The sequence below is a fragment of the Lathyrus oleraceus genome, chromosome 4 (genome assembly GCF_024323335.1).
Source record: "Lathyrus oleraceus cultivar Zhongwan6 chromosome 4, CAAS_Psat_ZW6_1.0, whole genome shotgun sequence".
Taxonomy (NCBI): Eukaryota; Viridiplantae; Streptophyta; class Magnoliopsida; order Fabales; family Fabaceae; genus Lathyrus; species Lathyrus oleraceus.
The window spans coordinates 232826102-232852175 of record NC_066582.1 but is presented as its reverse complement, the minus strand read 5'-3'; the positions used below and the strand labels follow the sequence as shown (position 1 = coordinate 232852175).

The 26074-nt window shown below is 34.8% G+C and overlaps 1 protein-coding gene across 3 annotated transcripts; it reads left to right on the top strand.

Moving 5' to 3' along the window:
• Positions 1 to 219: 219 nt before the first annotated feature.
• LOC127074768 (G2/mitotic-specific cyclin-2) lies at positions 220 to 3912 on the top strand. Of its 3 annotated transcripts, XM_051016118.1 has the most exons (11): positions 220 to 555; positions 688 to 799; positions 905 to 961; positions 1389 to 1437; positions 1524 to 1658; positions 1744 to 1869; positions 2402 to 2491; positions 2583 to 2804; positions 2904 to 3002; positions 3096 to 3274; positions 3398 to 3912. In XM_051016118.1, the coding sequence occupies exons 1-11, from the start codon at positions 498 to 500 to the stop codon at positions 3543 to 3545; spliced, it is 1275 nt and encodes a 424-aa protein (XP_050872075.1). In that variant the 5' UTR covers positions 220 to 497; the 3' UTR covers positions 3546 to 3912. The 3 variants fall into 3 exon arrangements, with proteins under 3 accessions (XP_050872075.1, XP_050872072.1, XP_050872074.1); XM_051016115.1 differs by having other exon boundaries at positions 2583 to 3002; XM_051016117.1 differs by lacking the exon at positions 905 to 961 and having other exon boundaries at positions 2583 to 3002.
• The last annotated feature ends 22162 nt before the right edge of the window (positions 3913 to 26074 follow it).

Sequence of the window (26074 nt, the reverse complement as noted above, 5' to 3'; positions counted from 1 at the left end):
ATAAATTATAATAATAATACTAATCTTGACCAAATATAAATAAAATAAGATATACAACATACCTTTCTCAATTTCCTTTTATCCTTTTATCACATGCCAGCCATGTTACCGTTGTTAAGACAAAAAAAAAAAAAGATAAATAAAAAGCTCTTTTTTTTCCAACGAGAGTCAATGATCCAACGGTCATAAACTACTAGCCGTTAACTTTTTTTTTAGTTTTTTTTAAACAAATACCCATTTTTTGTCTCCGCAGAGACAAATACCCGTTATTCGCGTTTGTGCAAGAGTCTCTCTTTTTCTTCTTCATATCTTGGTAGCTGCTAGTGTCAGCGCTAGTGGTTACGCAAAAAAAAATTGTTTTTTTCAGGGTTTCGGTTCTTCGGGGGATTCTTGAATTGAATTGATTCTTGGGTTTTCATTTTTTTTTCTGGGTGTGATTTGTTTTTACGATATTAATAACCAAATTAAAATTTAAAGAAACGAAAAACAATAACAAAATGGTTATTTCTTCTGATGAGAACAAGTCCAATGCAGTCATGCCCAGGAATTGTCAAGGTACATTGTTGAAATTTTGATGGGGGAATGTCTATGATTTTTTATAAAGATTTGAGATTTGAAATTGGGTTTTGTGTGAAGTTAAAGATTTGAAATGGGTTTTTGAAAGTTTTAATTTTTTTTGACTTTTAGGTGGTGGAAGAAATGCTGGGCAGAATAGGAGAACTTTGAGTGTGATCAATCAGAATCTTGTGCAGGGTCGACCTTACCCTTGTGTTGTTAACAAGAGGGCGTTGGCTTCTGAGTAATTCCCTTTTTCTGATTTGTTGTTCTAGATTTTTTGATGATTTTATTTTTTGATTTCTTTAAGGTTAATTGTCTTGTTTTCTTTTTTGTGTTTTTTTTTCAGTAAACATGAGATTTGTGAAAAGAAACAGGCTGATCTGGGACATCGACCCATCACAAGGTGGGGATTATGGATTTCTTAATGTGATGTTCATTTAGTTTTCTTTTTGTTGTTGGGAATTTCTGATCAAAACTGTTGTGAAATTTTGAAAGTTAATGAAAAATCACACCCCATATTTTGGTGCTCATTGAATATGGAGTGTGATTTTTCATTTTGTTTTCCTCTTCTTGTTGTTAGGAATTATAAGATCGAATTTGCTGTAAAATTTTGGAAGTAAATGTCATAAAATGAAATTATGAGGTTTTTGATTTCAAAGTTGTGGATCGATGCTGATTTTTAGGGGTTTGTATGGAAATGGAATGTGATTGAAATTGCTGTGAAATTTTGAAATTTTAAATGTCATGAAATGGAACTTTATTGTGAAATTAAGATTCTGAGAAATGGGGAAAGAAATAATGAAACTTAATGTTGATGTATTGTTAATCAGGAGATTTGCTGCAAAAATTGCTGGTTCACAGCAGCAATCTCATGCTGAGGTAATTTCTCTTTTTATTCGTCTTTTGTATTTGTGATATTTATTCATTTATCATTCAATCTGAATTATGGTTTCAAATTTGAATAGAAACCTAAGAGTTCAAAATCCAATGTGTTTGGAAAAGCCATAGCTGTTGATGATGAACACAAGACACCAGCAGACCAACCTGTGCCTATGACTTTAGAGCAAACTGAACCAATCCATGGTGATCCTCATGAGATGGTATTGTTTTATCCATTATTAAGTCTGTTTTTCTTCTGTTTAGTCTGTTTCAATGTTTGATTCGGCTTCTTGTACTATGATTTAGGAAGAGGTTGAGATGGAGGATATCGACGGAGAGGGGGTTTTGGACATTGATGGCTGTGATGCAAATAATGCTCTTGCTGTTGTGGAATATATCGAAGATCTTCATTCTTACTACAGAAAAATTGAGGTAACTGTGATGAAAATATTTGCAGTTCGAGTCCAATTTCATAACGTGCGATATATAATATGTATTCGAGTTGTGTGTTAATTGTAGTTTGTGGATCGATGAATCGATTATATGCGAATCATTTATAATGGAATTTTGCAGGCAACTTACCAATGGAGTTTGGTTCTGCAAATCTGTTATGTGCTTTTTGTATTTACCCTTGACAGCGATTGAATTTTCACTAGATTATAACTTGCAACTTCTAAAACTTCGTGTATTGGTTTGTTCTGACAAATTTGTATTTTATTATGGTAATTTTGATGTGAAACTAATGCGTAGTGGCGTAGTGGCGTGCTAGATCGGTAGTTGTTTGTCGATGTGATGCATTTATTCTGCTTACCCTAAATCCAACCCTGATTTGGTTCAATCTATGATTGGTGAAAATGTATAGTAACATGTGGCAGAAGTGGAAAGGAAAGACATACTGATATCAAACTTCGTTCCTGATCAGACCAGAATTGATTGCAAACTGACCGACATTTTTTTCCTGCAGTGCATTGGCTGTGTTTCACCGACCTATATGGAAGATCAAGCTGACCTTAATGAGAGGATGAGGGCTATACTAGTTGACTGGCTTATTGAGGTATTTAGAGTGTTCATACTTTCGAATGATTGATTTCGGTTTCATTTGATATATCCGGCTTAAGTATTGATATGCTTGTTTGGTTTATCAGGTGCATGACAAATTTGACCTCATGCAAGAGACATTGTTTCTTACAATTAATCTCATAGACCGATTCTTGGCAAAGCAGAATGTCGTAAGAAAGAAACTTCAGCTGGTTGGTCTTGTTGCCATGCTTTTGGCATGCAAATATGAGGAAGTTTCCGTTCCTGTCGTTTCGGATCTAATCCATATCTCTGACAAAGCTTACTCAAGGAAGGAACTTCTCCAAATGGTAACAGTTTTTCAATCTTGTAATAATGACTTCTTACGTTTGTTGGATCCACGCAATTTAATATACCTAATTGTCGAGATTTCTTTCCAAACACCGCAGGAGAAGCTGATGCTCAACACACTGCAGTATAACATGTCTCTACCAACAGCATATGTTTTCATGAGAAGGTTTCTCAAGGCTGCTCAAGCTAACAAAAAAGTCGGTACTCGTATTTCTCCCAAATATTTCATTTCCATCGAGTTTAATTAACCGTATTTCGTTACTCATTTTTTTTACTCTATTATGGAACAGCTTGAGATGGCAGCTTTTTTCTTGGTAGAGCTATCTCTGGTGGATTATGGGATGCTGAAGTTTCCACCATCCTTGGTGGCTGCTGCTGCGGTCTACACAGCTCAATGCACTGTCAGCGGTTTCAAGCACTGGAACAAAACTTGTGAATGGCACACCAACTACTCAGAAGATCAGCTATCGTAAGCATCGTCTTTTCAACACTTTTCAATTATCCTCTCGGACATGTTATATGCAGTTTTTGTTCTCGAGACCGTTAATTTGAATAAATACACTGATATTGCTATGTTATTTTTGACTTGTAGAGAGTGCGCTAAGATGATGGTTGGATTACACCAGAAAGCTGGAACAGGAAAGCTTACCGGAGCGCATAGGAAGTATTGCTCGGCGAAATTTAGCTTCACTGCGAAATGCGAACCAGCATGTTTTCTTCTTGAAAATAACCAGTCATAGGAGGAGCCATAGCTGCTTTTGACAAAAGATACCTTTTGTGTTTTGTGATTTTCGGGAAGCATATAGAGTGCAACTTTGGTTGCTCTCTGATGTTAATTACTTCATTTATTTTTTTGGTCATTTTGTTTTCCTTTTTATGTTCAATAATTGAACATAAAAATAATTCAGAACTTGTGTATTTTTCTCTTTGAACAAAATAATGGGATATAGCAACAATTACATATTGCTGCATATCATCCCCGTTTCATTTGATACTTTAATACCTTTTAAGTTGTGAATATGCAACTTCAATTCATTTTTATCATTGGTATGAACTGTGATTGATTGGAATAGTGAACCATATTTTGGAATATATCAGTGTTTTTTATACCGTTGGTTTAGTTTTTTAAATTTCAAATTTTGGACTTATAGTAATAATAATTCTCACTTTACATTTGATCTCATTATTGAGGTACCTTTTGTCGCATTTGGAACTTTGCAATGGCATCTACGCCAACTGTCACTATCAATGAGTTGTGGATAATTTAGTTATTAGTTATTCATTCATTGAGTTCAGTGACCAGTGTTTTGAATATTGAAGCACGAATAAATACTTCAAGATCATCGTCGCCGAATCGTATTTGATACATACTGTTACGCTGATAAGCTCTATCAGGTTGCTGGTTTGTATAGAAGGATTATCCGAACAAAAAACTTCCTATGTGTTTCGATACGGCGATACATTGTTGACCCGTCTCCAATTTGTCTAGCTTATCTCATTACAACTCTTGTTATTCAAACATTGCTCTATTTAAGTATATCCTTCTCTCTTCTTTTTTATGAAAACTGTGATAATTTAACGAGTGCAAATGATCGACGTATTATCATATTGGATACGTAGTATTGTATCCGATACATATTGTTATGCTGATATGCTCTAACAGGACGTTGATTTGTATAAAAAGATTGTCAACAAAAAACTTCCTATGTGTTTTGATACGCGATACATTATTGATCCACCTTCGATTTGTCTAGTATAATCTTATTATAACTCTTGTTATTCAAATTTTCATCTATTTAAGTATATCCTTATCTCTTTTTTTAATGAAATTTGTGATAATTTAACTAGTGTAAATGACCGACGTATTATCGTATGGGATATTATCGTATTGGATATGTATTGTATATGATACCTCTATCATATATATGCTTCATTGTTTTCAATTAAGTCTCGAGGATTCTTGAATGTATTTTAAATAATTCAAGTGTTGTAACTGGTTAACACATGGGTGTAACCGATTACAACAAAGCCAATTTAACTTCTGAGTTGTAGAAAAGACAAATTTCTAAAACTGTAGCCGATTAACCTCAAACGTTAACCGATTACCACTGAATGTAGTTTAATTCTTTTATCAGCTGTAATCGGTTAACCAAATGTTGTAACCGATTACAGGTCCGAATTTCGTAATTTTTTTATGTAACTGTTTGTTTTGGATCTCAATCAGTTTGTAACACTTGTATAAATATGTTGTAATCGGTTAACACATGGGTGTGACCGATTACAACAAAGCCAATTTAACTTCTGAGTTGTAGAAAAGGCAAATTTCTGAAACTGTAGCCGATTAACCTCAAACGTTAACCGGTTACCATTGAATGTAGTTTAATTCTCTTGTCAGCTGTAATCGGTTAACCAAATATTGTAACCGATTACAGGTCCGAATTTTGCAATTTTTTTATGTAACTGTTTGTTTTGGATCTCAATCAGTTTGTAACACTTGTATAAATATGTTGGATGCATTATCATCCAAAGTGTAATGCAATTCTCTCTCTCTCTCTCTCTCTCTCTCTCTCTCTCTCTCTCTCTTCTCTCTCTCTCTCTCTCTCTCTCTCTCTCTCTCTCTCTCTCTCTCTCTCTCTCTCTCTCTCTCTCTCTCTCTCTCTCTCTCTCTCTCTCTCTCTCTCTCTCTCTCTCTCTCTCTCTCTCTCTCTCTCTCTATATATATATATATATATATATATATATATATATATATATATATATATATATATATATATATATATATATATATATATATATATATATATATATATATATATATAATCTCTTTCGCTCCCCATTCCAATTTTCTTCACCATTGTTCACCAATTTTGTGGTTCAAAGTTCTAATATTGGGCGTCAAGAGTCTGGTTATGATCCACAAACACCTAGTATGCAACATGAATTTTATTTCCAATGAAAGAATATCTGCAAACCTACATATCCTTGATGCGAAGAATTACGACAAATGGTGCAAGCAAATGAAATTGTTGTTTGGCTACCAAGATGTTCTTGAAGTGATCAAGAATGGGGCAAATCCTGTTGTCGAAGGTGCAACGGATGCATAACATGCAACACATAAGGAAGAGAAGAAGAAAGATTTTAAGGTGTTGTTTTTTACCCATTAATGTGTGGATGGTGACAACTTTGAGAAAGTTGGTGATTCCAAATCGCCAAAGGCAAGCGTGGGAAATCTTAGAGAAGACTTGTGTAGGGGCTGACAAGGAAAAGGTGTTGAGGTTACAAACTCACAAGCGTCAACTCAAATTGATTCAAATGGAAGAAAAGGAGATAATCAATGATTTCACAACGAGAATCACTCGGTTGGTGAATCAAGTGAAGTCATGTGGAGAAACAATCACAGAGTAGTATGTTGTCGCAAAAATCTTGTGTTCTTTAACACTAGGATTTGACAATGTAGTTGTGGCGATTAAGGAATCAAAGGATCTTACTATGATGAGCAAAGAAGAACTATAAAGCTCTCTTGAGGCTCATGAGAAAATGATGTAGCGGAGAAATAATGATAAGGCAAAGGCGGAAATCTCTTTACAAGCTCGCTTCAACAAGAATGACAAGAGATCGAAAGAAAAATGGCTCATGAAGAGTAATGAGAATTTTCATAATTTTGGTGGAAGAGAGTTCAAAATTTCAAGAATTTGACTTGTCAAGGAGGTGAGAGCAGGTGTAACAAAACTGGCGGTCAAGGCAACTTTAGAGGTGAAAAGAATATGTTTGACAAAAGTAATGAGCAGTGCTTTAGGTCTCAAAGGTTCATTCATTGTGCAAAAGAGTGCAATTCGAACAAGGCGGAACCTCAAGGAGATGCAGCCAAGGTTGCAAGACAAGAGTTTGATGAAGAGAATACACTCTTGATCATGATCACATAAGGAGAATGCAACAACATCAGGCTGCGGGATAGCACCACCAATAATTCAAGGAATGCTGCAAAAATTGAGTTGTAATCGGTTACATGATATGGTTAATCAGTTACATGCAGAAGAAAATCCCATGATGGGTACGAAAGGAGTTCAGTGCAGCGAGGAATGGTACTTAGACTCGGGTTGTTCTACTCATATGACGGAGAGGAAGGATTGATTTGTCTAAATCAATCGTGCCATAAAGAACAAAGTGAAGTTTGCAGATGACACCAATCTAACGGTCGATAGGATCGGTGATGTTTTGATCATGAGAAGGGATGATGTACATTCTTTGATCAAATATGTTTTGTACATTACAAGAATCAAATGTAACCTTCTAAGTATTGGTCAATTACTTGAGAAGGGTTACAAGACTCACATGGAAAATAAGGGGTTACACGTTATCGATGCAAAAGGAGTTTTGGTCCTTAAAGTGCCTATGGATGCCAAAAGAACCTTCAAGGTTGAGATGGAGGTTATGGAGCATAGATGTCTTGCTACAGTGACAAGTCGAGAAGAGTGGATATGGAATTACCGTCTTGGGTGTCTCAATTTTAGAGATCTCAAAGACTTGTAAAAGAATGGAATGGTAACGGAGCTGCCATTGATCAGCATATTGGCTGAAATTTGTGAAGAATGTGTGCAAGCGAAGCAACATAAGGGTAAATTCAGCAAAGATGTAGGTTGTAGAACCAAGAATCACCTTGAGGTGGTGTATTCGAATGTGTGTGGACCGATGCAAGTAGATTTCATTGGTGGCAATAGTTACTTTGTCACATTTATCGACGATCATAGTAAAAATCTATGGACATACCTAATCAAAAGAAATGATGAGGTATTTGAAGTGTTTAAGAAGTTCAAGTCCATGGTTGAGAGGAAAAGTAGTCACAAACTCAAACTTCTCAAAACGGATGGTGGAGGCGAACATGTCTCAAATGACTTTGAGAGGTTTTGTGATCAATAAGGGATTGTACAAAAGGTAGTTCCACCTTACACACTACAACAAAATGGTGTTGCCGAAAGGAAGAATCGATTAATCATGAACATGGTGAGAAACATGTTAAATGGGAAGAAGTTGTTGAATGAGATATGGGAGAAGCCATATCCATAACTTCCTATTTGTTAAATAGGTGTCCTTAAAGAAGCTTAAGAAAGTAACAGTGTAGGAAGCATGGTCAGGATTCAAACCGAATCTGAACCATTTGAGAGTTTTTCCGTAACTGGTTACAACTTTGAAAATTCAGATTCTACAGAAACGAAAAGAGTAGAAACTCCTGTTGCCGAAGCCTGAGTTGAAGAATATGTTAGAAGATTAACAAGGCAAAGATGTTTTCCTCAAATACTCCAAGATTGTAAGTTGTTTCGAGACAAGAAAGTCAATGATGATGGTGATTTCGTTCATTTTATACATATGGATGAATTTGAACCAGTTAAAATGAAAGAGGCTTCAAGTGATCCAAAGTGGATTTGTGCAATGAAAGAGAAACTGGAATCCATTGAGAAGAAAAATACTTATGAGTTAGTTGATTTACCGCATGGAAGAAGTCAATTGGTGTGAAATGGGTGTTCAAAGTGAAGGAAAATCCCAAGGGTGAAATAATCAAGCATAAGGCTCGATTGGTTGCTAAGAGATTTTTGCAAAGAGAAGACATAAACTTTGAAGAGGTATTTGCACTGGTTACTAGGGTTGAAATCATTACGCTTGTTATTGGTATTGCTAATAACCATAATTGGCCCATCTATCAGATGGATGTCAAATCTGCGTTTTTGAATGGACCGTTTGAAGAAGAGGTATATGTAGGACAACCCTCTGGTTTTGTTGTTAGAAACCAAGAGCTGAAGTTCTACAAGTTGAAGAAAGTGTTATATGGTTTGAAGCAAGCTTCAAGAGCTTAGAACAAAAGAAAAGGTGATTTCCTAAAGGAGGTTAGATTCAGTGTATCCAAGCATGGAGTGTATGTGAAGACGGATACAAGTGAAAGAGTGATTATCCTTTGTTTGTATGTGTATGACTTATTGATAACGGGAAACAATAGAAAGTGTATTTCAAAGTTCAAGAGTGAACTTATGAAATACTTTGAGATGACCGACCTTGATCTCATGACATACTTCCTTGACATTGAGTTCCACAAGTCCAAAAGGGGACTACTCATGCACAAAGAAGGTATGCTCTTGAGATATTGAAGAGGTTTGAAATGGAGCATTATAATGCTTCCATTACTCCAGCTGAACCAAGATTACATTTGTGGAAGAATGGGGATGATCAAGATGTTGATCCAACTAAATATAGGAGGTCGATTGGATCCTTGCGTTATTTGTGCAATATGCAACCAGACATGGCATTTAGTGTCGATATTGTGAGTAGATTCATTGGGAGACCGAAGGTGTCTCACTTGGCAGTAGTCAAGAGGATCCTAAGATATGTCAAAGATTCTATGGGTTGTGGAATTCTCTTTCCCGCAACGGATACATGCATAATATGCAATTTGCTCTGTTTATCGATTCCAATTGGTGCGAAGATAGAGATGATCGAAATTCTACAACTGAATACATCCATATGTTCGGTGAAACACCAATCTCATGGTATTCGAAGAAGGAACCATTTGTTGTACTCTCATCTTGTGAGACTGAGTACATTGTCGCTTTGTCATGTGTGCCAAACCGTGTGGCTTATGAATCTATTAGAGGAGTTGAGCAGCAATGAGGGTGAGACTGTTACACTTCTGGTTGATAACATTTTCATGATTAATCTTGCTAAGAATCCAATTGCACATGGGAGGAGCAAGCATATTTATATTTGGTTTCACTACCTGAGGGAGCTTGTTAGTGGAGGAAGGTTATGATTGGGATATTGCATAAGTGAAGATCAAATGGCTGATTTGTTGATTAAGAGAGTCATAAATTATGTGTTCAAGAGGTTGAAGATGAACATGAGCATGGAAGACTTTGAACACTTAAATTAAGGTGGTGTGTTGAATGTATTTTGAGTAATTCAAGTGTTGTAAGTGGTTAAAACGGGAGTGTAACCAATTACAACAAAGTCAATTTCTCTTCTGAGTTGCAGAAAAAGACAAATTTCTGAGTTGTAACCGGTTAACTTCAGATGTTAACCGGTTACCATTCAATGTAGTTTAAATTTCTTGTCAGCTGTAACCGGTTAACCAAATGATTTAAACGGTTACAGGCTCGAGTTTTGCAAATTTTATGTTAAGTAATTGTTCATTTTGGATCTCAATTAATTTGTAACACTTGTATAAATATGTTGGATGGATTCTCATCCAAAGTGTAATGCAACTCCCTCCCTCCCGGTGATTCAAAGTTTCAAGGAGAATTTAACACTTTTTCTTATTTTGATCCCTCCTTCTGTATTTTTCTTTTTAACTTCAATGGTCTATTTTATTAAATTTCATTTATACAATTGAGGCATTTTCATATGTTTCTTTAACTTCGAATACATTTGTCTGGTTATAATAAACTGAAAACTACCTAATGAAAATGCATGTGGTTTCGTCGCTATTTTTCCTCCATTATTCTAAAGTTACATTAATCAAGAAGATATATTAATGACAGTGAATTAAGGAAATGTAGAAGTATATTTTAAGCATTTTTTTTAGATCTTGCTAACAAGAATTCTAAGCACACGGGTTAAACAATCATAGAAAGAAGTTTTGTTTTTGACTTTTGTGTTGAAAATGTTGGATGACAATTTTCAAAATTTTAAAAATATATATATACAAATTTTAAAGATAAAATTAGTTGTTGGTATATTCAAACACAACTTTATAAGGGTTTTACATTTAGTCCGAAACATTTTTTAAATATAGATTTCTTGTGTTTTAGGATAACATATTTGACATATTATTGGAGACTAATTCATCCATACCTTACAATATTTTAGATGACTCAATGTTAAGAAGATGTTTTCTAACAGAATTCTTCTCTCGTGTTCTTAATGGTGGAGGGTGTCCCTGCAAATACTCACATGATCAAGTTAATAGAAGCACTGAGTGTGAGGTTTTGGGATTTAGAATAATGTGTAGTTAAATATGAATTATTAGTTAGACTTTATATAAAGGATTTTAGGGTTTAGACAATGTCACAAAATCCTTTAGGTTTTTTCATTTGATGGTCTACATGGTCTGGTCGGCCAATATTTAGTGTGTCTCTAAGGCGTGTACGTTCCAAGTTCACTTAACTGCTTATGACATGGGTGACTCGGTTTAATATTGGATGGGGCCGAAACATTAACCCTTAAGTCTTTATATGGTGTGTCTTATGTTTCGTAGTGCTCTAATATTAGAACGATGTATCCTTTGGCAAGCGTGACAGAGGGCACCTTAAAATTACAAGTTGCTTAAAACGTTGATGTCCTCTAAGTTCTAAAAAAGAGACAACAATAGCATGTTGTAGGTTCCTCGATCGTGGATAATTGGCCTGACTTTGAAGTTTTTCTAACGTACTTTATAGCATGCCACGTCACATGTTCTTTGTGGGTAATAAGGTTTTTTGTAGCTTGAATATCACATCATATTTTCTTCATTCCTGCTCTTCTATATGCAATATGGATCCTCGACTTGAGGCTAGGTGACCTAATGTGAGGTGTATTAATTTCTTTACATGGATCAAGCTATAATCATGATTGATAATGGAATGATGCATTTGTTTGAGGATATGGCATAACTGCATTTGCTGGTTCTCGACCCTTTGGATCATAGCCATCTCCACCCGTTGGTTTGGAATCACTCCCTTTCGTTTCTTATTTTTCCATCTTCTTCTCCTCTATAAACTTTAGACTATTTATCTAAAAACTTAGTTACTTGTGATCTTCGTTGTTCTGCAACCTTCGTGATTTTCTACAATCTCCATGATTCTTACTACCGGTAAATTTCATATTACTTTGCTTTTTATTTTGTTCTATCTTGTTCTGATAGTTTTATTTCCTATATAATTGTTCATTATGATTCCCCCATTGTTACTTTTTGTGTTTTATTATTTTTTGCATTTTATTTGGTTGTTTCCACCATCGTTGTGGTTTTAACTCTCATTATATCTGAGGAATGTTGATTTATATATTAGAAATGCTCAAATTTGTTGACCTTATAAATTCTTAATTTTCTTTAGATTCTTTGGGAAAATCCTTTTACCTTTCACACTATGTTAAAGGATGGTAAATGAAGCTTTTCATTTGAATCATTAGTCTCTTCATATGAACAGATCATATGGGTTAAACCATTAAGTACTCCAATGTTGAAGCAATTATAGACCCAGGGACGACTGCTCTCCATAACTACATAAATAATGAATATTCCAGACACATTTAATATATTGCGAGCTTCATAGCCTGAAGGTTGGGTTTTCGACATCCCCACGACTGGAAATTCAATTTGTATTAACTAATTAAAATGCTTAATTCATATGCATGACATCATTTTTTGAGATATAGGGTTTCGTTTTCCATTTGAGAACTTGGAAAGGAAACTCATGAATCATCCATATACAACATTTCACGATTTCATATCAACTATTAAGAACACATCTAAGCCTTTTAAAACCTTTGTACCTATATGGGAATCCTAGACTTCCTTTTCACTTCCGTTAATAGTTTTTCTTTGGTTTGGAAAGTTGAAAAGTTCGATAATCCCTAAGGCTTTATTTATTTTAAACAATTAAGACAGGTTTTTTAGGCCTTCGTTGTTTCCCTCAAGAACTTCACCGTTGCATCTTCTTAATATTTTTTCTGTGGTTAGGCAAGGTGGCAAGTTAAACAATCCACGTGGTCTTATTTTCTTTAATAAATCAATAAACAATTTTCTAGGCCTTCATTGATCCCCTTATGCACTTCAAATACTGACACATCGCCATCCATTCTTTGATAAAAGTGACCCATGGTGAGATTTGTCATCTAACTGTGTCAGAAATCATGGAAGGACATTCTTATAAATTCATACAAACCTATGATTCATTGGTGGTGGTAGAAAAATAACTTTAAGAAGTACCAAAAAAGAATGGTCTTTGAGGGAGAGGAACTCTCTGAACAAGATTATATGGCCTAAATCAAGGAGTTTCAACCATTAGTTAGACATTATATAAGGGTTTTTAGAGTTTTAAGGCTATATAACCTTCTGTAGGACAATTCTGGGTGGATAAGTGTCATAAAATTCTTTGGTTTTTCTCATATGGTGGTTTACATGGACCATTTGACTCTTATCAAGTGTTCTTCTAAGGACTATTCATTCTCCAGTATTCCTAATTACTAATGATCTGAGAGACTCGTTTAAATAGAGACTATACATTGGCTTAGTCCAAAACAAACACTAAATGTGCACACTTCAAACTATTTATATGAGTCCAAGATCTTTTGTTATACACATAACCCTCGCATATTGAATACTTTTATTTGGATCAGAAATGGTTTTCGCGAGTCCCTTTTGTGTAATAAACAACATGTGACATGTATCATTTGTTAAGGGCAGACAATTATAAAATCCATATTCTCCAAAATTCCAGCAAAGGAAGCTCACATATCCACCATCATGTCTCTAAGTTCTCCACAACTCGTCCTCACGCTTCTCTGTCCATTTTTAATTAAAAGATGTCCAACAATCTCAAGCTTTAAGAGGTGATTATCGTGGGTTTGGTTATTCAAATTAAGAATGTGTTTTGGAAAGGAGAAGTTGAAGAATAAAATTACATGGGAAATTTTCAAAATGGGGATCCTTTGAAGAGGAAGAAAGCTTAGGGAGAAGTTGAAAATGAGTGTGAAGTTGAAGAAGAGGATGAAGTAGACAAAAAAAAATAGAGAAAAAAATGAAAATGATAAGGAAGAAAAATAAGAATGGAGTGAATATTACTAAGTAAGGAGAAAAACATGAAAAGTTTAATCATAGAGACTTTATTTTAAGGAAAACTAAAAGGCAAATCCTTAAACATGAAAATAAGCCTCGAGTGATCCCACGTTATGTTAAGTTTCTTTTCCCATATTTTAAAATGAAGAAATAAAGAGACAAGAAATTTAAAAATTTAATGGAAACGTTTTCCAAAACATTAAGCAAAATAATTGATTGTCGAGACATTACACGAGTTGGTCGTTTCTGAAAATTTTATGAAGGAATTGATGACCAAGAAAATAAAACTTCTAAGCAATGAAACAATTGAATAAACATAAAAGTGTTGTGCTATAACTGAAATTAAGCTCCTGCCAAAGTTAAATGATCTAGGTAGCTTTAATGTATTGTGTAAAATTGGAAAAATAAACATTGGAAGAGCTCTTTGTAATTTGGGATCAAACATTAAACTGATGCCACTTTATATGATGAAAAAATAGGGAGGAAATGGGAAACCGGTCAAGATGACTTTGAAAATTATGAACAAACAAGTTACTTACCATTGTGGTGTAATGCAAGATGTTTTGGGAAAAAGTTAATAATTTTGTTTTTCCAAAAGATTTTGTAATCCAAGATATATATGAAGGAAACATGGTCTCTATCATCCTTTGATATACCTTCTTAGAAATTGGGAGAGAAGATATTTATTTGGAGTTAGGTATGCTCATGCTGAAATTTTTAGACGAGAAACTTATCTTCAATGTTTTTTAAGTCATGTGTCATTAAGATGGAAAAAAAATTCATTAAGAACTTAAGTTGTCTTGGTGCTAGTGTAAAATGCATAATATGTCCATTCCCCACCATGTGAACGAACATGGGGAAATGGATTTCATTGTAGCTTTGGCACTTGTTGCATTTTTGGACATGTAATCTGGAACCTTCCCTCATGTTTAGCCAAAATAATCAACCTTGGGGGTCTTCCTGCTAAAGTGTGTCCTCTAAGTGTTTCTATATTGGTTCTTCATGTGTTTCTTCCAATACATCTTTCCCCTCTCTTTTGTTTGGCATTTCATCAAGGGATTGGTGAAGCATCTCCTATAAATTTGGTCTTCCTTTAATGATTATCGGTAATAATTTTTCTTGATCTTTGTTGCTTCTTTTTTATCCTTTAGAAGTTCTATAGTTGTTATGTACTTTATTGTCGTTTTCATCAAGCTTAAGGGCATTTGTTCATCTTCCACTGTGTTGATTTCTTCATTTATAATTGAGTTTGATAACATTTTGTGAATAATAATTTATCGTGGTCTAGTGATTTATAGCTGAACAAATTTTTTAAGAGGTATGCTTGACCATTTTCTCCTCTTGGGATATGATGGATCTTTTCCTTTATGAGTTTTTCCATGGTGGCCTTTACCTTTACAAAATAATGTTGCATGATATTATCTTTGGTATGTTATTCGTCTCGGACCTGTGATGTGACTTATTGAGAATCTGGAGTTATTATTACTACTTCATCCCCATAAATGCTATCAATTTATACACCAACCACCTTAAGCCCAAGAAACGCTTGAACCTTGACGTATGAAATGACTTGGTGAACACATTCATCGCATTGTCTTGTGAAATAATCTTCTTCATGGCAACATACTTAGACTCGATCATGTCTCTAATAAAGTTCAAATGGATACACCCAATAAGAATTTTATAGTGTCTACATTCTTTGTATAATTCATATTCACAAAACCTTTCAAAAAAGGCTTTTCCTTGAGCTTATTAAGGACTGAGTATCATCATGTAACTTTATGGAGTATTCACATTAGGTTTAAGTTATTTTCAATGTATTATGTCTTAGTCTTATGAGGAAAATGGAAGAGAGCTAAGAAGTTGACGAAATATGGAAAAAGGAACTTTTGTGAAGAAAACAAGAAATAGAATCAACCCCTGAAAAATTCACGCTCAGATTTGTTCCATGACCATATGCAAAACAACCAATGAATACCTAACACAAAAGAGGAGGACATTTAGTGCAAATCCAAAACCATGTTACATAAGCTGCTGAACTCGAGCAATGTAATATCAAGGTGTGTTTCTCCCACATTAATCAACCAAGGCAAAACTGAACAAAATCGTGCAGCAATCTGTCATACCATAAAATTTACCCTCCCTTTTTACTTTTTCAGAATTCATTTGGATACATTAAATCATAGCATGCATGACCACTGCATTTGGTCATGGGATCACAAGCATGGACACATTGTGGTTTGTATCTTAACATTAGGGTTTCATTTTGTTTTACTTCACAACACACCCTAACTTCCACAAAATATGGTACTTTTTTTCTCTTATTGCTCATGTAGGTTATCATGCTCCAAATCAAGGCAATACAAAGGCCTTTTGATCAAGGGAAATGCAAGTTTGTTCATGATGATTCAAAAGTGGTTCATGTGTTTATTTCCATGCTACATCACTCAATATTCAAGCCATTCTCCATATCACTCAAGCCTTAATCAAGTTTTAATCAAGTAATTCTTATTACATCATCATTGTGGCTTAAAATGGAAGAAAATGTCAAGTTTTCACAAAGGGGTACAAGTTGGTTTGACCTAATTTGCAAGTATGTCATGCCTTTGGTCCAAACTCCATAACTCCTTCAATTTTTATCCAAATGCCAAGCCTATTTGAGAAAAATGTGCCTTTTATGATCCTATACAAGTTTTATTCAAGGATCAAACACCAATTAATTCATTAAGGACCTTATTTATGCAAAGGACCAAATTGTCAAAAAGGGCCAAAGCCTTGCCATGACCACTACTTTCCACCCTTGCCACTTTAAGCTCAAGCACTCTTTTGATCCCATTATTTTTGCATATTGTTAAGCTTATGGAAAATATAATTTGGCCTAAGTTTGACTCAAAATGCACGAGAGAATAAAAAGTTATTGTAGCGTCAACTTAGGACCTCAAAATGACCAAACATGCTGCAAAGTGCTTGACTAATTGCCCAGCCTAAAACTCAGGTCACGAACTCAACTTCACAAGCATGTAACTTTCACCTCAAATATCCTTTAGAATTTATTATTTTTGTATGATGTTCTACTCTATGAAGTGATCATTTGGCTCAAAGAAAATCAGAAAGCCCACAAGTGGATTGGAATTGGCCCAAGCATGAACATGGTGACCTAAACTTTGTTTTGCACCGTGACCTATAATGTGAAATAATTCCAAAATCAACTTGGAAACACTTTTCATGCGTGAAAAATTGTTTCCCTTGACCAAACGCGTCTGACTATAACATGAAATAACTTACAAAGCTCCAAAATCACGAGTTTGGTGCCATAATTTCACACAATTTGGATATGAAAATGCTTGAGTCAATTCACATGAACTAATATCCATTCCACACGTATTTGAATCCCAACACATTCCCTATAAATAGAGGAATCTTTTGGTTTAACTTTCAAGTTTAGAAAGCCAAAGAAACTTTGAAACCATTGGAGCCCGATACCTCAAATAATCAGTCAATCATTTCCTTGATTCGGGCTCTTTTAACTTCAGATCTCCACCCAGAATCCTTCATCGGCACCCTCTGAAGCTAACTGAAGCACTAATTTGGCTTGAAGCTTCTTAGAACCTTGCATCCAGATCCACCATTGTTGACTTCTGAAGCTCAAATAGAAAAGGTAGATACGGGTTACAACTTTGAGCAAACATGTTACCATACTCTTCGTCTTACTCCTAGATCAAAAGCCCTCACTTAATTGTAATTTATTTTTAGTATTCATCATTTAATTTTACTTTGAATAACTAGGGTTGTTCGAGTACTTAAGCAAATTCTCCCTGCTCAAAGCAAATCAATTGCTCTGATGCAGGGAGACATGAACGATGAGATGTTTTACAACTGATCCATGCTTGATTCATGTTAAAAACAAGAATTCATGAAGTTGCAAAATCAACCACACGGAGGTTGAAGATGAAGTATCTGTGTGCTTCGGAGCCAAATTCAAACTCTCCGTCTAATCAGTGTGTGCCACCTAACCTAGTCGTTGCATTTAAATGTGTTATTTTCTTTTTTTTATTATTTTTATTTAATTCCTTTTTCTTCCAAAATTCATTTTAATTAGCTCCTTTATTAATTTTTAGTCCAACTTTTTTCATAATTTCGTACAAATATTATCTACCACATATATGTTTTTCATATTTTTTAAAACTCATTTTGCATTTAATTCATATTTTCTTTTATATCCCATTTAATTTTCTTTTGACATTTTTAATTTAATCATTTTAAAACATTTTTTTATCCCAACTCTTGAGGTCAAGTCATTTATAATTTTGTTGATCTTCATAATTTTTCTTGAACTTTTATTTTGTGTTTTGACCCCTCTTTGACATTTTCTCTTTTATTTTCTTTATTTAATCATTATTAAATCATTTTAATCATTTTTTCATTTTATTTTTATGACTTGATGTTTTGAATTGAATTGATCACTTGGTTGATGAGTTCTTCCATATCTCAAATTATTGATAGATGGACTTGAGGTTGATTCAACCTTCTTTGATTCAAAACTGTTGATAGATGATCATGAATCATCTTCAATACTTTGCATCAATGATAGGTTGCCCCTCGATGCGCCATATTTTGTGTCATTTAATTTGTGGCTAGAATGATCCCTATGTGATTGCCTTGACTCTCCTTTTCATTTCTTTCTATCTTCATCTCTTATCTTCTTTTAATCATTGAATGGCATGTCGTAGGAGGTTAACTCTGTGTTAATTCTCTAACTTGTATGATACATACATTGTTATTGATCGGCCTCAGATAGTTATGGTTTCTACATAAGCCTACTTAGGATTGCTTAACATAACGCTAAATTGTCCCGACACAATTAATTGATCACTAACTCCTAACATTACTTTATGCTCTTTACATTATTATCATTTAATTATTGCCATTTAATTTAAGTCATTTAGTTTATGTCATTTACTTAATGCACTTTAATTGTATGTCTCATTAATCATCTCAATTCATACTCTATTCATTTTGCCTTATTCATTTGTTGTTTCTTATCTTGTTTGATTGATCTACTTGTAAATATTAATGAATCAAAACATGATAAAGTGACTAGGACTTAATATTAAACATATGCTTGACTTGGAGTGCTGAAGACCTTTTGGAAAATGGATTTTAACTTAGGTTTAAACCCTTTGCTTGACTTGGAGTGACCTTGGACCCATGGACCTTATGGACACTTTGACTTGCTTTGCTCCTGTGAACTTTTGAGCTTGTGGTCTTATTCACCTGCTTCGTTTATTGCATTCATTTGCTTAGGCTTAGCACACTTTTACACACACGTGGCTTTCTCTTGGGTTGCCTAACAATGATACATATGACAATACACTTTGCACCCACATGGCTTTCTATTGGGCTACCTAACAATGAGACCTTAGGCTAGTTTTATATGATCATGCATCATTATTTTTTCATCAATCATATTCCCTTTGACTTGGCTTGATCAAATTATCATTTAATCAACTAGATCTTTTTCATCTGGTACACTCCCCCTTTGTCTTTGTCAAGTGACCATAAGTCCTTTGGTCACTTGATGGGACTTGTCTTTATTACTTTGGAGCTTCAGCCTCTCAACAAGTACAATACTCCTAGTGGATTACACTCTCCTCAGCAGATCATAATCATTTGACTCATCCTCACAAGTATCTTTGAGAACCTGCTTCAACAACTTGTCAGTCATTTAGGCTTACATTCCATAAGCCTTAAGCAATAGAAAATGATGAGCAAGGATCTTCCCTAACGTTGTCTAGAGTACCTTTATGCATAGGATGTATTCCCTAGTTTCTCAAAGTATTTGCTTCTATTCATAGACTTTAGTGCAATTCCAGTCTATCCACTATCAAGTCTGCAACTTGCCCCTATGGCTCTTTTATCTCTCTTGGTTTAAACACCATTGTGATCACCTTTCTTAGGGACACACCTTTCATGGTTAACCCACTATCCTTTTCTTTGGGATACACCTTCATGGTGATTCCCCATTTCTTGGTTTAAACACCATTGTAATCACCTTTCTTAGAGACACGCCCTTATGGTTAACCCCTACCCTCTCTTGGTTTTGACACCACTTTTATCTTTCAGTTGTTGGTTATGACACCACAGTTTTGGGTTGACACCTTTATGGTTATTCCCTGGGTTGAGACCTTTATGGTTATTCCTCTTTCTTGGTTTAACCACCATTTCTTACCATGTGAGACCCAGTGCTTTAGTAACACCCTTGTCATATGAGTCTTAGTGCTTTGGCAAGTCCTGCTTTTTCCTCCTTACCATGTGAGACCTAGTGCTTTGGTAAGACCCTTGTCATGTGAGTCTCAATGCTTTGGAAATTTCCTACTTTTTCCTCCTTACCATGTGAGACTCAGTGATTTGGTAAGACCCTTGTCATATGAGTTTCAGTGCTTTGACAAGTTCCTACTTTTCCTCCTTACCATATGAGACTCCAGTGCTTTGGTAATATCTCTATCATGTTAGACCCAGTGCGTTGACAGGTTCCTACTTTCCTTACTTACCATGTCAGTCCCCGCGCTTTGGTAAGCCTTTTCTTTTTTGTTTAAACACCACCCCATGAATCATATCTTTTCTCAGTCTTTATCCTTTGAACCACGGAGCTCTGACTTTATTATTGCACTATAAGGATACGTAGGCACGAGGATGCGAATACTTAGTGAGCACCTTCTTTTCTTTTCTTTGTCCTCTATGGTTCCATGAACTACGAGGCTCTGACTTTCTCATTGCACCATGAGAATACGTAGGCGTGAGGGCCACAATCCTCCTTAAGCACTCTTTTCCTTACCTTTTTTCTATTTTGTAGGTACATGAATATTATTACACCCATCCAAGCAAGAGCATTAAAAATGGTTCCCATGGAGTTGAAAGGAGAAGAGCGATCCAAAACGCAGCAGAATTTAAAATTTCTCCTTTAGTGATCCTTACAAATGGGCATGATCAGTGATAGAATCGTTACCTCTTCTGGCGATTGTAACCTTTGATGCAGATCTACGGAGCGATCACGAACGTTGAACGATGACAACGCCTCTACTCAGTCCATACGAACGGATTCCTTCAATCTCAGTGCTAGCTGCTATGAATGAAGACTTTGAGTGAGAGAGAGAGAAACAAAATTGCAATTGCACAAATGCTTCTGCACAAGGGTTCTATTTATAGAACCACTTGTATGGGCTATAAGCTAAAAAGTCCACTTAAGTGTATGTGGCCCATATCTTATAATATGCCAAAATCACTTAAGCGCGTGGTACCTTACCATATTTCGTATTCTACTTAAGTACACCGTACCTTATGATGTTCTACAATTCACTTAAGTGCACCGTACCTTACGGTGTTCCTTAGTTACTCTATCTCTCATCAATTTGTCCTTTTGTGTGTGACCCTGTAGGTTTTCGCAGCATTGACAATTATATTAAATCACGTATTTAACATAATAAACAATGAGTGGTATCTAGCAACACATCACTGCTACCCAAGACACAAAAATGTCATGTGATATGACAAATCCTTTTGTGATAATACTTATGTGTACAATTAACCTTTTTCCCTTATGTCTATATTGAACACAAGGCATAGACCGTGTCATCCTTGTCCAGTTCAATATTGGGCCCATAGACAGTTATCTTGTTATGCAGGATGGACAAATGCCATCTGGTCACTCATGTCCCTTAGCATGCTTCGTGGAGTACCCATAAACTGTCTTTATGGTCATCTAGTTACGGACAATATTTGATCAGCAATAAGGAACTCGACTCTACATCTAGGTTCCATAGTGGTTTCAGGTCGAAGGGTGGTATACACCATTATCACCATGAGAATAACTTATGACACTTTGCATAACATTCTATATAGTATTCTCATAGCGGGTCAGTCCAGTATAAATATTACTCTTAATATTCATACCTATGTTTAAGACTTGATAACTCCTTATCCATGATCCATGAGATGTGATCATCAGTCTATATACATAATAGTCTTAATGCTTTAATGTTATCCCACTTCACAATAAAGCTCGACTACGAATACTTTAAGAATAATATCCTTATGTTTAATGTGATCTCATGATTAAGTCACACTTGATACATTAAACAGACTAGCTATTCTAGGGACTTTATTAAACAAACATAATAAATAAAAATCCTTTTATTATTAATAAATAATTCGATACAATTATCAAAAGTATTGGCCTATAGGGCTTACACCAACAGGAGTACCATGGATGTGAGTGGTGCTAATATCTTCCCCTTGCATAACCAACTTCCTTACCCAATTTTCTATTTCCCTTGGGTTTTAACGATATTTTCCCTTCCCTTTTTTGGGATAAATAAAGTTCGGTGGAGACTCTGTTATACCTTCGAGCGTGTGATGCGTTCGATGCATATATCAATTTCTGTCAGCTATCTTCAGCTGGCGACTCTGCTGGGGAGCTAACCTAGTTGCTAGAGAGAGTCGAGCCTATTTTTCTTTTCTTTCTTGTTTGCTTGGGTGTTTACTTTCCTATTTTCTTGTTTTTAGCTTTTATGTTGTTTATTGCATACTTTACTGCTTTAGATTTTCATGTTTGCCAACCATGTTTTGGATATTATTGTGGTACTTTCTATGGGTTGAGGTTGATGTTCCATGAGAGAATCTCTATACCCGAGTGTCATACCCTAATTTTTAACCCTAAGATCCCACATCTTATTTTCATTTTTTTTCCATACAAGCAAAGTCACATTTTGGTCTTTCCCTTGTCCATCTTTGGGTTTGCTTTTGCAGGGATCACCAAGCACTTCTTTGATGTTGTTTTACTTTTGTGTTTGTTTGATTCATTGCTTATCTAACCACTGATCAAAATACCAAAAATATTTATTGTTTCTATTAAGTTTATTTTGCAATGTAGGGCTCTTTAAGTCAAGAACACCTCAAAGTTTTGTGGCTTACTTCTTAAGAAAAGTCAAAGGTTCATGTGTTTATTTCCATGCCTTCTTCAACAGTAACTTCAAGCTTTGAGCAATTTGATAAAGAGGCCATCAAGGACACCTTATCTTTAGTTTATATGATCACCCATATGCTTTTAAGTTCAATAAAAGTTCAAGTACACAAGCTTGTTCCAAGGGGTTTAACCAAAAAGTTAACATTTTGAAGTCAAGGTTCCAAGGATCAAAACTCCTTCAATTCTCAACATTTTTGAATGCCCCTTTTGCATATGACTCTTCTCAACATTATTTACAACTTCTCTGTGCACGATAAGATCCAATTATTCTTGAAGGATCATCAAATGTGTGGATGCATTATAGGTCATTTGTGGACTTAGTGAAATTTGACCTATTTCCAAGTGACTTTTTGCCAACTTTCAAAGATCATAACTTTTTAAATTTTCAACATATGAAGCTGATTGTTTTTGCATAATGCCGTTGGTGATACCCTCTAAAAGTTTTCTTCAATGACCAAGGTCAAAATATGCTTGGAAGGCCATTTATTTCATTGGAACATTATAGGTCATTTTCAGCCATGAAACACTCAAATTTTTCTAAGTTATGAAACTAGTATTTTATGCCAACTTCAACACACCATAAATTTGTGCTCAAACATCCAAATGCAACCTTTCTTGGCACATTGTAATCTTGGCCATGATGTTAACACATTGCAAAATGAATTATATCAAAAAGCCTCTTGAGTAGGATGCCCCATTGAGTTGAACATGGTGACTTGAAACTGAAGAAATCACCATTGCCCGAAATTTGATCATGACTAATCTCAATTCAAAGCCAAATTAGCAAGTGTTTTGGGCTTAAACATGTTTTAACAAGTCTCTAGAAGTTAGTTGACACTTAAAACATATTATTTGGCTGAGTTTTGATGAGTTTCAAGTCACACTTTTCACACACTTTGATCAAAATTCATTTTGCTCGAATTCAACATTATTCCACATATATTTGGATCCAAACACATTCTCTATAAATAGAGTAAGCTATTGCCTTCATTTGTAAGCATTGGATATCCAAGAAACCCCTGCTGCAACTTGAAAATGTTTTAGAAAATTCAACTATTGTGTTTTGAGTTCCAGCCTATTTCAATCCATTTTCTTGATTCTATTAGCTCCATCGGCATCCTCTGGAACTTTTGCAACAATTCTCAAACTCTGAGACCTTCTGAAGTGCTCTAACCAAATCGAGCTTCACCAACTTCTGATCATCATCTAGACAAGGTAGTTATGAGCATCATTTGAACTCAAACAAGTTACCACAATATAGTATTTCACTCTCTGATGATTTCTCCTAACTTATCTGGTGTTGGTTGATCGTTTTCATCATTTAATTTTATTTTTAATGGCTTGCTTGTTTCTGAAACTTCTTTGGAATTCCCTTTGCTCAGCTCACATAAATGAATTTGGAGTATGAGGTTGAATTCATGATGAGAAGAGGATCACAATAGTGGTGGTCTCGTGTCTTGAAGTTACCAAACGATGAAACTCCGGTGAGAGCTCACCAGAGAAGATGACCAAAGTATTTCTCAGGTGGTCTGAGTTTGGACCAGACACGTTGACATTTTGAAATGTTTTGATTTGTTAAATTCAAATAAAATTTTGTGCTTTGCTTGCAGCGCATTCCATCGTGTTTCTCAATATTTGGAGTGTTGGATCTGCCATGTCAATTAATGAGGCGTGATCCAACGTTCCTAGTTTTTTCTAATTTATTTCTTTTTCTATTTTTATTTTTAAATTGATTTTTCTTTAAAAATTCATACTAATTTCATTTTTTATCCAAAAAATCCCAAAATAATTTATGAAATTCTTTTTATTTTTCTTCATCTAATTTTTATTTTTTTACATTTTATTTTATTGGTTTCCTATTTTTTATGAATTCTCTCTTTTCTCTTTTGTTTTAATTGGTTTAAAAATACTTTTCTGCATTTTAAAATTCTGAAAATTTTATTATATGCTTCTCATTTTATTTCCAACCTTCCACAACTTTCTTGGTTATTTATTTGGTATTTTGAAGGACTTTGTAGATTTTCCATTTTTATTTCCATTTTAAAAATCATTTAAAAATACTTTTGATGCATTTCTATTTCAGTTAATTGCATTTTAAATTTGTATGACCTTGTTGACTTCTTTTGGCCTTGGATCATGATGATTTTGACTTCAAGTCTCATCAAACTCAATGGATCTTGGATGTTAATGGGGTGAAAACCCTAATCCACCAAAATGGATGATTGGTTTTGATGATGACTTGATCAATCTTTTTATCCAATTTGGATGTGATATCTCTTGTCCCCTTCTTCTTCATCTCCTTCTTTTCCCTTTGATCATGAATTGTGTCCATCTTGTTCATGATGTGTGGGTTGGTACTTGATGAACTTTCATCATTTCAAACTACCTTCTAAATGATCATGAATCATTTAAGGTACTTTGGATTGATGCATAAGTTTGTCCTAAGTGTCATGAAGTGTGGATTAAAGTAATGGACCATCCTCCTAGCCTTTGTGATTGATCATCCCCTTTCTTTTTATTTTCTTGTGTGACATGGCTTTAAGAGGGTGATTTGCGTATCATTTCTCTAGCATGTATTAATATAAATATTATTATTGACCGGCCTCAGATAGTTGTGACTTCTACATAAGTCCAATTACGATTACTTAACATAGCGATAAATTTGTCTCAAAGGAAATGGGTTTTTTATAAGTGAGATTGTAAGTCTCGTATTCCTCATGGTATTGTATGAAAATATTGCTCCTTTTCCATTTGCGAGAGCTAGTGACATACTTGTTGGTTTTATCTAAGTTGGAGTCCTTCTCATACATGATGTATAGGTTCATATTTTCATGCTTGTGAGTGGATGGTTGAGTGTTCTCCAAAAAGTTACCAAAACATCTTTCCATCTTCATTAACATTTTCTACTAACACTTTACTTGTATTAACTTTTACTTCAAAGTCACTTACCTTTATGCCTTCATTATTTATGTCATGTCATTTACTTTATGCTTTATGTTTAGCATTTCGTATCATATTGTTTATGTTTATGTCATTTTGTTCTTTGTTCATTTGGACCTTTATTTATTCATTGTTAAGAAGACATCAATAAAAAAAATTATTTCTCCTAACTCATGGGCTTGTGGTTATTATCCTTGACATTATTGTGGAGTTATGGACTTAGGATTAGGATCTTGACCTTTTCTTTGGGATTTGAGACTTAAGACCTTGGAATTCATCTGATACCTATGACTTTGGACTTCTCTGTGAAGACTTGGCTTGGTTACTTTTGTTTCATCTGATACATGAATTACTATTTGCTTATTTTGCTTGCTTGAGGCTTAATCCAAAGGAGGGAATTGTTGTTTGACTTATGTCATAAAGCTTGTTATTTCTTGGTTAGATCTTTCCTCCCTAGCTTTTACTTTATGCTTTAGGATAGTCTATTCTTCCCCCCCCCCCCCCCCCCC

Coding starts and splice junctions, on each gene's coding strand:
- LOC127074768 (XM_051016115.1), top strand. CDS start 498: ATGGTTATTTCTTCTGATGAGAACAAGTCCAATGCAGTCATGCCCAGG. Junction 556..687: donor CATGCCCAGGAATTGTCAAG/GTACATTGTTGA, acceptor TTTGACTTTTAG/GTGGTGGAAGAAATGCTGGG. Junction 3,003..3,095: donor CTGCTCAAGCTAACAAAAAA/GTCGGTACTCGT, acceptor ATTATGGAACAG/CTTGAGATGGCAGCTTTTTT.